Consider the following 13,989-nt stretch of genomic DNA (forward strand, 5'->3'; position numbering starts at 1 on the left):
TAATATATAAATATACAATAAATATTATATTGTGCATAAAAAAAAAAACGTTCAAACAAAGTGTTTGAATTGGAAATATGAAAGTTGAGGTACTTTTATTATAGGTAGATATATGCTATAATTGTTATTGCTTATAAACTTATAACATTTTAACATTCTAATTTCTAAATTCTAATACAAATATTATAAGTTATAACGATTATTTATTAAATTATCATCACGTTTTAATGTCCAGGTCCAGTGGGTGATAAAGGAGATACCGGTCCCATAGGGGTACGAGGACCAAAAGGAGACAGGGTAATGTACTTGTTTTATTTTATTAGTTTCATAGTATAATATATTAATACATGCAGTGTTGTACCTTGGTAATAAGATACTTTACATTATTGTTCAATTCGCTTTTTAATATTCGGTGTAATGGTGTTCAAAACTTAAAAATGTACATACCACAATATTATATGTAATAATATTATTATGTATTAGTCATTTTTACTTAATCAAACCTACGGTGATTTGAATACAATGTGCCATCGATTGTCTAGTGGTTTTGATATAGCTGTATAACCATAACCCGACTTCGCTCGGGAAAAATTATCAATTTATACAAAATACGGCGTTATAAAATTGGTGTATCAATGTTTTGGTTTACCTCAATTCATATTTTATAGCTCTTAGTATGCGATATATGGCGACCGTGGTACAAACTACTGACTATAAACTTTCCTTATAACTCTAAAAACAATATCTGAATTTTTTGTTAAAATCGGTTTAGTGGTTTTTAAGTATATAGGCAACAAACATACAGAATAATCATTTTAAACTTTCATATTAATTTTTTTAAGATATAATTTAAAAAAAATATATTGATTTCTGCTATTAGATATTATAATAATAATCAGATTCTGTAACCAATGGTCCCCATTTAATAAAAAATATTTCAATTTCCATGAATTTCTAAAAGCGTTTCTTTCGTTCGTCTTAAGTGGGTCTACACAGTCTTTCTCAAATTGGGTGATAGTGCCCTACTGTGGGCATTGGAAACCTCCTTTGGTAAAAGACCCGGAGACATTTTGAGTGCATTGAAGTGGACTAGAGGTGCTATAGGTGGTTAAAAAATCAAACAATTATGTACTTATACTTAAAATTAAATACTGACTAAATGTCCACATAATTCTAATTAGTCTGTTTTTAAGTAAATTCGAGCCTGATTAACAAACTCGCTAAAGAGCATCAGGTTCATCCTTCACATTAGATACGTTATAATTTAATTTTAATAAAAATACTTTTGAATATGATTCAGATTAGTGATTGATGTTTGAACTTTAATAAATATAATTTTAAATATGATCAAGTGTGCGTTTTAATTATATATTTGTATTGTTTTCATTAAACATGGAAGTTTGAACTCAGATATAAGATATAGCGTATTTAAATATAATAATCACAATAACTACTGTTTTTAAAATGCACTACAGATGGTGAGTTTTCAAAATTTGTGGCTCTAGAAAATGATTAATTCTCAATTTTGGCAGTAAATTAAATCATTTTTAAAACCTTTGCTCTTCATTCTGGCTCTTCGCTGTTCCGAGGCCTTTAGTCAAACGAGCTTGAGTCACCCGTGTTTGCAATTTCCCATATCTGCCACTTGCCAGCCTATTATCATGTTAGTCGTCTATTTCTCGCAAACGGGATTGTGCTCTGGGTTCTCGAGCGGCAACTAATGTTTCTTAATTTTGCTCATCTGATACAGAGGCTCGAGTTTACTGTTTTTTCCGCGTTTTTTCCTAACCGACAAATCAATGATTTTCGTTTGCGAAGCATATTAAATCGTTTCAATTTAAATATTGTTGACAGTATTTTTATTATGGTTTATGACTTTTTGTTACGCATTACAAAACCTATCATGCAATATTATCATACACATGCATGATACATAGGTAAAATTTTTCAAGACTTTCTTAGGTGCCTAAATTTTGCCACAAATGTTTCATTGCAATCGGTTTTTTGTTTTTCCTGGGTAGATTCTTTGAAAAGTACTGGACATTTTTACTTTTGATCCTTTTAAGTAAATTGATATTTTTTAAGTTTAAAGTTAAGACAATTATCTCTGTTTGTGGTTTTCTTACGATATTTATATTTTGAATTGAGTGATTGCAATATTTTACATACCTACTCCTAAATATAGCTTATAAATTAAAATAGGTATCGAAAATATTACGTATTATCACAAATTATTTGTATGTTTGGTGACAATAATGTTATGTACTTAATAGATCAATTCAATTTTATATTGAAGCTAGCGAGACAAGACATACGAGTGTTTTATTTGAATAGAATTATATTAAAGTGAAAGTAAAAAAAAAAACATTTAGGTATATATGGTTGGTAATACATGTTTTTAGTCATTTACTTTTGTTTTAATGAAGTATATTTTGTTTTTAGGGCAAAACGGGCATTCCAGGTTTCCCAGGTAATTATAAATAATGCTCATAAGTCATAATATAAGTGAAGGTATCTACATTACTAGTATGATATAATACCTTAAAATATTGATTAAATATGGTACCTATCCATTTAAATTTTATTATGTAAGGAAAATTGTTTTAAAATAAATATACTTATATGTAATATTTGTCTGATCAATACATTTTTTTTGTTTGTTCAGGTGTTAGTGGAGTACCTGGACAAATGGGCCCGCAAGGAATACCAGGTATCCCTGGCTTAGATGGATGTAATGGAACAGATGTATGTATAATGTATTCTTCTTACTTCAAAAATATTGAAATCAAAAAAATAATTATTCTATAGTTTATAAGAAATTAATCTGTTTAGAAATGTCGATTGAAGTTTAATATGGAGATTTAATATGATTTATACCAGGTTATAGGTTACACTGGTACTTTAAATTGTCGATTTCTAGTTTTTTTTATTGAACTTAAGCATCGGCAACTATGGAATTTTGTAGTAGGGTTATCTACGGTTGGTTTTGTATGTGGGGAAAATCACTATAGTTATTATATAAACCTGGATGGTCACCCATCCGGGAGCTATACCTAGGCGATGCTTGACCTCAATACACATTAGTGACTGTGGCTAATAATCACGGCATACCAGGCCAAGATTTCCTTTTTGTTATATCCTTTAAAATATATGAATTTGAATTAAAAATATTTAAAAATTAATAGGAAAGTATAGCTATATATATATATACATAATACCTATATAAATTTCTAATTGCAAAGTTTAACTCTAAATGCGAATTCTAAAAAATAAAGACTTCAACATGATATTATTTTGTTTTAAATGTATAGAAAAATATTATTATATATTTATATTTTCGTTTTGAATAGTACTGCTTACTTAATGATAACTCCCATTTTTGATTGTTGGCATTCAATTCAGCTCAATACGTTTTGAAGCTGTTATATGCCATAATGTGTGTACTAGGCTACTATAGGTGCCTGCTATGCACTCGTACCTTAAAGCCCTATGCGTTACCATTCCTAGATTAAGGGGAGCAGGGGAGCCATAGACCCGGGCCCACAACGGATATCGAACAATAGGGGCCCTTGGTTGGTAGTACCTATGTTTCCTTTAATATATGGATAATGCAGATATTATATTATTATTATTTGGCCACGGGCCCAAAATTGTCTTAATCCGGGCTTGCGCGTGACACCTGTATAATGTTATAGTGCGATTCCAATTCTATTAATGTACTAAATATTCGTTATATATTTAAATAATAAATATATGTTATATAGTATATACATTGTTACTTATATATACCATGTTATTAGGATTAGTATACAATCCAAGTCCATTATTCATACTAATATGGTAAATAACTTACGCAATATACGAAACAACTAAAAACAAATAAATAACAATAAAATGCATTTTAATTTATAATATTATAATGATAAAGATTTAACAAATTCGTATCTATTTGGCAGGGAAATCCAGGCCTTCCGGGATTACCAGGAGCTATTGGACCTCGTGGGTATCAAGGAATAACCGGTGAAAAAGGTTCGTATTTTTAAATAGGTACCTATATAAACTTTGAACATTTTTACTTATTACAAATGATAAAAAATAAGATTTGTAAGAGGTTTAAGACGTTTAAGTATTTCTGCAATAAAAATATGTTAAATTATAATTACTTCCTATCAAGCTTGATAGTTTAATAAGCTTAAATTATATAATTTAGGAAATCAAATGTAGGGTTGTTTAATAACAAGTAGCTAACAAAAATATATAATAAGATAATACATATTTTTATGAGAAGTAATAGACACCCGTATTTGGTAGTATAATTATATTTCTGTTATTATTTTAATTTTTAAATATAACTGCCATAATAAATGTTCCTAAAATCCAAAAATCCAAAATAATTTTTTTTTGTGATTTCATTAGTTTGTTAAACAAGAAAATATACAGTGGTTGGAATGCAAGTATTTTTTTGTAGCACGCTAACACCATAGCAACCCACCTCAAAAAATTAGCGATAACGATACCAAGCTACTTTTAAAAAAATTAAGTGCACAACTTCTATCGCTATTGTTTAAATGTAGTACGCTACTTTTTCACTAAATTTTAGATTCTAAGCTGGATGTGTGTTTTTTTCTGTCTGTCATCAACATTTTGGAAAGTAAAAATATTCCAATTTTCGAGATCAGCATAATTTCTGATAGAAAAGTAAATCCAGTTGGTACTTATAGGGGTTCGTAATTGGAAACTCCAAGTAGTTTTAGAAAGCGTAGTAAAAAACAAAATAAAAAGTGAAAAAATGTGACAATTTTTACGCAAAACCAATTTTTTAAAAAAATCTTATTTTTTTTGTGTAACTCAAAAATTAATAACCGTACCTTTAAAGTTTCCAAAAAATATTTACATTAGCATTTTTAATGAATGGTGACATTTTTGAAATATTTTGTCTCTTTTTGACCTAGTTATAGTCTTGAGAAATTTTTCGAAATTTGTTGATTATTTTTAAAAATGTTCTCGATTAAAAATGTTTCACTTAGTAAAAGAGCTTGAAAATTTAATGCAAGGTTCCTTATAAGTTTTATCAACGTAAGTTAAAAATATTAAAGATACATAGATATTAATGCCATATTTAACTATTATTTTTTTTATATGCATTTAACGTTCAAATTTTAATAATATTCATCAACATTTCAAAAATTTTCAAATTACCTATTTTTCAGTTGGAAATTCATAAAAGTTTTTCCTTTCAAAGCTAACATTAGAAAATTTGATAGGAGTTTCACTACAATTTTTCTTTCCTTAAGCGAAAAAAAAGCTTACTGGAAAGTATCATTCATTTTTTATGAGCGTTTGAATTGAAAATTAATGTGATATTGGATTTTCATCCGTAAATTAACGAATTTTCGTCTAACAATTTTTGATATCTTGTTGTTATTCAAAAAAGAATAACCCTTGACACTCGAAATTTTCAAAAAATGTAATGATGACCATTATGCATACATGTTATTAATAGCCATGTGAAATTTTTAAAATTTTGCAAGTTATTTTTCAGTTGGAAATTCATAACAGTTTATCATAGCTAATATTAAAATTGTTAATACAAGAATTCACATAAGTTTTTCTACCTATAACAAAAAAAAAATTACGGAAACGGAACATTAATTTTCATGAGTAACTTATAACTTAAAAATTACGATATTTTATATTTAGCGGTAAATTATCGAATTCCCATTAATCGATTTTTAAGATGTTTTTGTGTTTCAAAAACAAATTATTGTAGACTCTTGACATTTTCATCAAATATTTATATTACCATTTCCCATATATAATGCAACTATTTAGACTCTTTTTGAGCTATTTATAGCCATGAGAGAATTTTCAAATTTTGTAAATAATTGTCCAGTAAAAAATTCATAAAAGTTTTCTTTTTATAGCTAACCTAAGTAATTTTAATAGAAGATTCCCAACAAGTTTTACTTCCTCTATCGAAATGAGAAATTTCTGGCACAACGCAACGTCGTCGCTCAAAATCGTTTTTCGTATACAATGATTTATCATTTAATTAAAATACAATACATTCATTACAACCACATGCTCGAAAACTACTGTACAGCACTTGTCCACTTGTATTATTAATTTTTTATTATTGAAAATTGCCAGTTGTTAGTTTGTACTGATTTGATATTTGGTTACTGTATGGAAGTTGATTGTGGATCCAACCCGATAAATTTACTAACACACTTATCATCATTATAATATTAATAATTAAAGTAAATAAATACCTACTTAATTAGTTATATAGTCATTTAGTTATCAATTATCATAATAATTTAATTTATAAAATACGTTATAGGTAGTGACAAAATAATGATAATATGCGCTACCTTAACCGTAAATTTCTAGCGTGGTATAGTATTTTCCTACAATAGGTGTTAATCGCTACAAATAAAGTAATGTGCTACTGTAGCGTCGTCACAATGAGCGCACTACACCTAATCATTGAAAATATGCAATATCAGGTATCTTATTTCAGCATTAAATTTGAACAAAATATTGTCAACATGTCCTATAGGATTTTACAAACTTTCATTTAGATACACTAAACTTTATTTAAAGAAAATTTCATTTTTGCTTGAAACATAAACAGAATAATACGGTATTTACTGATATTTTTTACTCAAATGTTCTTATGTGTCAATCCAAAATTTTAACACAGCTTAACTAATTCTGTTTTTAATTAAACATGTTTTGTATTTATATTTTTAAATTACATTTAGAAATTGTATAGGTATAAACAAATCTATTCTAAGATGTACTTTCTATCTACATATTTAGTCATTAATATTGTCAGCTTTATTTAGTTTTAGATTAAACATTATACCAAATATATGTTTTTAAAGGTCTAAAAGGAGAACCTGCCCTAATATCGATACACAACAAAGGTCAAAAAGGAGAGCCTGGTTTGGATGGAGATCGAGGTAAGAGTAAAATGGTTTAACAATACAAATAATTAATAAATTAATCATTATAAGCCCTTTATAATATGTTAAATGTTAATATAAATATTATGTGCCTGACCTAATAATTCCATTGATGTCTAAAAATAAATATAGAATTATAATGATTTATAATAACACAATAATTACAATTTTTTCAGGATTACCTGGAAATCCCGGGATCCAAGGGATACAAGGTCCTGTTGGGCAAATAGGAGAAATGGGAATAAAAGTAAATCAAATTAATTCTCAACTATTAACTGTACCTACATAAAAAAACTAATTATTTTATACACTAATATTTTACCTATATCATACGTAAAATAAAATTGTATTAATTAATAATGAATTATTGATATAAATATTATAATTTGTACAGGGAAATCGTGGAGTTCCAGGCCTAAAAGGAGAAAAGGGTATGTATTATTGAAAATGTTTGCTTAAACTGGAAATTAAACAAAAATAGTTGCATAATATCTCAACTAAAGACTGGAACCGAACCTAAAAAAACTGGCTTCTGGATCCAGAACCATTAAAATATTAAGAACTGGAACCGAAACATTTTTAATAAATTAAGTACCGGAATCGGACCAGAATATTTAAATTAAATAGGTTCTTTTAGATTAAAAAATAAAATTATTGTATTTATCATAATTTAATGGTATTATAAATGTTTAGAGTATAAACTATGTATGATTATATGAGTTTTCTAATATTTCTCATACTATTAATTAAGCCCAAATTCCGGATAGGTATTTAAAGTTATACTTTTCAGTACCTAAATTATCTGGAACTGGTACCAAAATTATTTGGAACCGATACCTTTATTTTTTTTTATCAAAAAACCAGAACCGAACCAGAATAGTTATTTAATTTTTGGATAACCAGTACCGGAACTGATATCCATAAATTCAAAAGGTTCCAGTCCCTCCACTCATAGCATGTGTCTGCATTTGTACCAGTTAATACTGTTATTTTTGTATTCCGAATCATTTTAAATGTTCAATTGAGGTACCTTTTATCGTTTTAAATTTTAAAGGAGACTGGTAGAGAAGTAAATATAGTAGTGACTTGATACTTAAGAGTGGATGACGTGTACAAGGATAAAATATATGGCTAAACTATGGTATATTAATTACCTAATATGTTTTTGTTTAAAATTCAGGAAATATGGGTCTTGGGTATGAAGGAAGTCGAGGTGAAAAAGGAAATAAAGGAGAACGTGGACCACCAGGACCACCTTATCTACGTTTGGACAACAACAATACAACAGTTGCAGGACCAGCTGGTGAACCTGGTGAAAAGGGATATCCGGTAGGTATCTAGTTTTATTTAGTGTTGAAAAATAGATAGATAAACAACTTGATCTATAATTTGTATGAACTAGGGTCAAGATGGCGAGCCTGGGATAAAAGGAGAACCAGGAATGATTGGTGATCCAGGAAACCCAGGTACATATTATATCATAATCATATTTAAGTATAAATATAAACATGGTCATTTATATAAAAATTAATTTAGTTAATTTATTTTTTTGTTACTAGCATACTTATAAAAAGGTTTAACACAGTAAAGCAAAGTTAAAATTTCTTTTAAAAATTGAATTTGTGTTATTATATTAAGATACAATATAGGTACCTACCTATAATTCAAATTAATTATAGGATATGAATTTATATTCCAGGTGATGTTGGTGAAAAAGGAGAAAAGGGCTTAGTCGGAACTGCAGGACCAAGAGTAACTAAACATTTTTATCCAAAGAAACTTAACCCTATTTTTAAGTGGAATTTTAAAACATTTAAAATGAAATTGACTATAATTTTTATAAATTCTTTTTATTTATTTGAAAAAGACATGTAATCTATAAAAATAGAAAATATAAATTAAAAACAAAAATCATCTGTATTAATATTTAACTTTATTTTTTAGGGTCGTGATGGCAACCATGGACCTGCAGGACCTGCAGGACAAAAAGGTAATTTATCAAATTAGCATTCTCTACTGAAATATCTAAATACAAAATTCAATCTATACTTTTGATATTTGTTAAGTAACAAACTTTTTAGAAGAATACATTAGTTATTTGTATTATTTTAAATTCTGTGCTGGGCGATGAATGTATTTATTTTACAACGATGTTTTTTTTTTTTAATTTTAACTTTTTTTAATTTGTGTACACGAGAAGTAGTCGAAATAATGCTTCGATTTTAACCTCCAGTATCTTGTACGATGGAAAAGTGAATTTAGTTGGTGCATTGGGAGGTCAAAATATTCCCATTAGTGTTCAAAAAAACCGTGACAAACAAAAAAAATTAAGGAAAACTGGGAATTTTTACGCTATATAGGTTTTTGACAAAATTGATTTTGGTTTTTGGCGTACCTAACTCTAAAACAAATGACCGTAGATACTTAAAAATTTCACTGGTTGTTTATATTAGCATATTAGCTATATATGATAAATACTGAAAAATATTTGGATTTCTTTTGAACTGGTTACGGACATTTTCAGTTTTCAATTTTTTCAGTTTTTTTTTCTATGAATGTTAATAAAATGTTATTTGTTGTGTAAAAAAGCTTGGCAATTAAATACAAGGCTTCTACTATATTATTACAATGACATTTGAAAAATATTCAAAATCCTTAGTCACGGTTTTTATTTATAAGCATTTAAAGTTCAAATCTTGACAAAATACGGAAAAATCACGAAAATTAGCAAATTATTTTGAGTTGAAAATTCATACAAATTTTTCTTTTTATTCTAAGATTTGAAAATGTAATTCAAGATTCCTCATAAGTTTGTCTACTTTTATCAAAAAAAAAAAAAATGTTTATAAGCAAATCAAATTAAATTTTTATGAGCGTTTGAAATTCATATTTTTACAATATTGTATATTCACTCGCTTTCTCATGTAGCGGTTTTGTTATTTTATTGATATTCAAAAACGAATAACTGTAGATACATGAACATTTTATTATTATTTTATAGTTAAAAATTTATAAAAATTGTATAGCTAAGAATTGCGAATTTAAAACAAGGTTCTACGTAAATAGGTTACTTATTATATAAATTACTTTATTCACAATAATATCATCAAATATACTTAGTAATATCATAGGCTGGCTGACCGTTTTTCTTATACAATGATATTATATCTAAATTTGGTTGGTAAAAGTAATTTTTTCAAAAACATCACATATGTATATTACATTATTATAACAATCTAATATTATATTATGTACGTACTATTGTTATAAACTAATAAGTCATTACGTACTGATGTAGGTGCCGTAGAATAATTTAAATAGTATAATAATAAATTGTGGCATATAGAACTAAATATACGTCTAATTTTGTATATTTTAATGCACATAGAAATTATTAATTTTTTTTTATGATTTATGTAATTTAAATATTTTTAAAAGCTATAGATGAAAGAAAGAAAGAATAAAATATATATCTTCTTGTAACCTGTTAGTAGGTAGTTGTATCAAAATCCAATAATTATATCAACTTAAATAAAACAAATAAATAGGGAAAGTAGGTAAGCACTCTGATTTACTGTAGGAGTGAAAAGTATCATCGTTATTAAGTAGTCACTACAATGAGTGTGATAAATTTCCATTGCCCAGCTTGTTTGATCAATATATGTAAAAAAAAAACTAAAACAAATAAAAAATCAAAATTCTCAATAAACAACACAAAAAGATTCAATATTTTGAAAATTATAACATGTGTGGACAATTCTAATAAAAATATTTAATGAAAATATCAAGCGCCTACAGTTTTTTGTTATTGAGTTGCACAAAATGAATTTGTTAAATACTATTTGAGTACTACGTCTCTCGTTTATCCTTTATTTTTTTTGTGTTTCTCTGTTATTTTGAAAAGTACTAAAGGTACATTTTTAACTCTTGTACACCTAAAATATAAATGTTATCTACTAGATCTAATTCGCTATTAAAAACTACAATCTGGAAAATCGAAGCATTTGTTCTGCTAAAAAAGATGATGACACAACCGTTATAAAACTTTTAAAAAAAAACTAGATATCACAACCTAATATATTTTATTGTAAAACCAATACATTCCTTGTTCTACCTACTCAGAATCTGAAATTAAAATTATTATGTAAGTATTTATTATATTTTATTTTTGTTTAGGTGATCGAGGAAACGATGGCTTGAATGGATTACCAGGACGACCAGGGCTTAAAGGAGAACCAGGTTTGTAATATTACAGTAAATTGCGTAATAATAATAATTTATTTATTATATTCGGTATACTCAAGTACGGCTATACACAAATAAACCTATTACAATTTAAGCATCTAAGTCTTAAAAAATAGTAACACGTACATCATGATACCTACACTATATAAATATAATTAATACATTTCGATAAGATATTTACAATACTATAACATTACATAGGTACCTATAATACAAAACTTATTTAATTCTATAAAGTATTTCAAGACTCCTTAAATTAATAATAATCAAATTTATTAGATACACGATATCATTCAAATATTGGCAGGACATCTCTTGAATTTTATGGAATTTATTTGGAACGTATATGAGAAAGGGTTCAAGACAATTAATAATTCCTAATCCCTATCCCTAATCCATAATCCCTAATCTTTATCTATATTAATTTTGTATATTTGTAACGAATAAACTCAAAAACTACTGGACTGATTTTAATAATGTCCTTTATGCATTCCTAAACGGCTAGACCGATTTCGATGAAATTGTTTGTGTAGTGTTGAGTGTGTCTGAATGATTTAGATTGACAATTAGACCTGGTAGGCCCTATCCAGGGAGGTGCTCAAACAGGGACTTTGAGATTTCTAATAAATATTTTTGTTTATAAATGGTTGCTATTGGTTATAACTTTTAAGAGAAATAATAATTAGTAGAAATTAGTATTTTATTTGTATATTGGTTGACATTGGTAATCGGGCAGATCAAGCATGCATACAATCAAATTTTCGCTCAATGCCTACTTGATATGCTATCGCACATTGTCGGATTATTATTAGACATATTCTCCTTAAATTTTTCTGTAATTAGTGCCACTAATACACTAACCTTAATTAATTAATTACTCATTATTTCCTCCTTAGTAACACAGAAAATCCATCTTAGTATTCTCATCTCCAATTTTTAATTTATATTTTATTTAGAATAGTACCATTTTAATAATCCATATAAAAAGAAAAAAAATAATATAACTTTTTTTTATAGACAACTTGATCCGCCATTAAACATTATTTTCTGATACATTTTTGTAATATTAATTGTTTTAATAAATCACATGAATCTACAACACCAGTCAACAATCTTCTTTATAAGTTTCTATTAAAAATCTTATATCCCCATTATAATAAAAATATATTACAATATTACAAATTATTTGTAAAATAGTAATTGTATTATATTTGTGTAACAAGTTTGTTAAGTTTAATGATGAATATAAAAAATTAAACTATGGAGCAAATCTATATTAAGATAATTCATTTGTGAAAAAAATCTTTTATAATATTTTTATATTATCATTGTTTCTAATTTTTTTGTTTAGGATTGGATGGTGCACCAGGAGCAGCTGGGTTACGAGGACCTCCAGGACAACCAGGGGTATATTTGTTTTTAGATAATATTTGACTAAAACAAGAATATTTTTAAATATTATTTTTGATTCAACTAGTATTTCAAATTCTAATATATTTTTATGTTATGAGTTTGAAAAAAAAACATAGACTACTATAATAATATACTCTATTCAGAATAAGAAAGGAACCAGGCGGTCGAATTTTGCACAAGGGCGTGGATGACCTGGTGGTTGACTTGGTGGAAGAAGCATCTGACCGCTGCCGGGTACCGCTCTTATCCTGAATAGAGTACAGAAACCTAGAAATTGCTCATTGGTCATAAACTCATAAATTACAAGCTATACCTAAGAGTATATTATGATAGTACAACAAATTACATTTTGAAATAATTAAATATTGTATTTAGGGTGGAAAAGGCAGACCAGGTCTGCCTGGACCTCAAGGACCGCGAGGATACCCTGGACCTACAGGTAAGTTTATTTATTTTAGTTGTTTTAAGTGACTGATACTAAATTGACCGTTTAACTTTTTCACGACCCGATTGAGTACAAGGCAAAAACTATCAAAATACAGTACATCTGAGTACACAAATATGCATACATTTTTTGTAAATATTTATGTATAGTTTGGAAGAGTAACTAACTAAATTTTAATTTATCATTGTGTACAAAGTTTAGCATCGAATTTTAAATGATTTAATTTACCCCATAAATTAAAAACATTATATTAAAAGTTAAAATAAGTTATAGTTTATTGGTTTACAATTATATCAACTAATTAAATTAGTATGTAAATACTTTAAAAGTTAATAACAAAAATGTTATTATAACAAATTTCATTAATTAAAACAATTATAAAAACGAAAAATATGTTTAAAATGTTTAATTAGATTTCCTAAATACTTACTGCCAACTTAAAACTATTCTAGTAGGGACATTTTTATAGTTTATGTATAGTTTTTCCATACAGTAAATATTTTTTATGATATTTTAAAGTAGACATCATATTTTTTAATTCAATACAATTAAGGGGATTTGTGGTGGTAATTTCCTGTCTTTGTCTAACACACGCGCAACATAAGAATTTAGACGTGTTTTTTGTCAATCGTACCGATTGATATAGTGAAGCGATAAGAATTCTCAAAACAGATTTTAAATTGTCATCAAGTCTACTTGAGGTCGGTCAGTCTTGATTTTTTGATTTACACTTCTCCAGAAGAAGAAATATGAATTTTTTTTAATTACTCTTTAATAATAAAATAATTTTAAGATTTTGTGGGATAATATAAAATATGTGGACTGACCGATCTCAAGTAGACTTGACGGCAATTTCAAATCATTTTTCAGAATTTTTATCGCTTCACTACCTATATCAATCGATACGTTTGACAA

The 13,989-nt window shown here is 27.1% G+C and overlaps 2 protein-coding genes across 2 annotated transcripts in view; both read left to right on the top strand.

Moving 5' to 3' along the window:
- The window catches only part of LOC100571091 (proton channel OtopLc-like), a 134,955-nt gene that overhangs the window by 81,519 nt on the left and 39,447 nt on the right, over positions 1 to 13,989 (top strand).
- LOC100161577 (collagen alpha-1(IV) chain) overlaps positions 1 to 13,989 on the top strand; it is a 48,625-nt gene that overhangs the window by 7,623 nt on the left and 27,013 nt on the right. Inside the window, exons 5-18 of the mRNA XM_001947712.5 lie at positions 236 to 297; positions 2,443 to 2,470; positions 2,666 to 2,745; positions 3,957 to 4,029; positions 6,891 to 6,968; positions 7,148 to 7,218; positions 7,366 to 7,402; positions 8,152 to 8,300; positions 8,374 to 8,437; positions 8,671 to 8,723; positions 8,916 to 8,961; positions 11,148 to 11,210; positions 12,568 to 12,623; positions 13,005 to 13,068. Coding sequence (XP_001947747.2) covers positions 236 to 297; positions 2,443 to 2,470; positions 2,666 to 2,745; positions 3,957 to 4,029; positions 6,891 to 6,968; positions 7,148 to 7,218; positions 7,366 to 7,402; positions 8,152 to 8,300; positions 8,374 to 8,437; positions 8,671 to 8,723; positions 8,916 to 8,961; positions 11,148 to 11,210; positions 12,568 to 12,623; positions 13,005 to 13,068 — 924 coding nt within the window. The remainder of the gene's footprint in view (positions 1 to 235; positions 298 to 2,442; positions 2,471 to 2,665; positions 2,746 to 3,956; positions 4,030 to 6,890; positions 6,969 to 7,147; positions 7,219 to 7,365; positions 7,403 to 8,151; positions 8,301 to 8,373; positions 8,438 to 8,670; positions 8,724 to 8,915; positions 8,962 to 11,147; positions 11,211 to 12,567; positions 12,624 to 13,004; positions 13,069 to 13,989) is intronic.

The sequence above is a fragment of the Acyrthosiphon pisum genome, chromosome X (assembly GCF_005508785.2).
Source record: "Acyrthosiphon pisum isolate AL4f chromosome X, pea_aphid_22Mar2018_4r6ur, whole genome shotgun sequence".
NCBI classification, from domain to species: Eukaryota; Metazoa; Arthropoda; class Insecta; order Hemiptera; family Aphididae; genus Acyrthosiphon; species Acyrthosiphon pisum.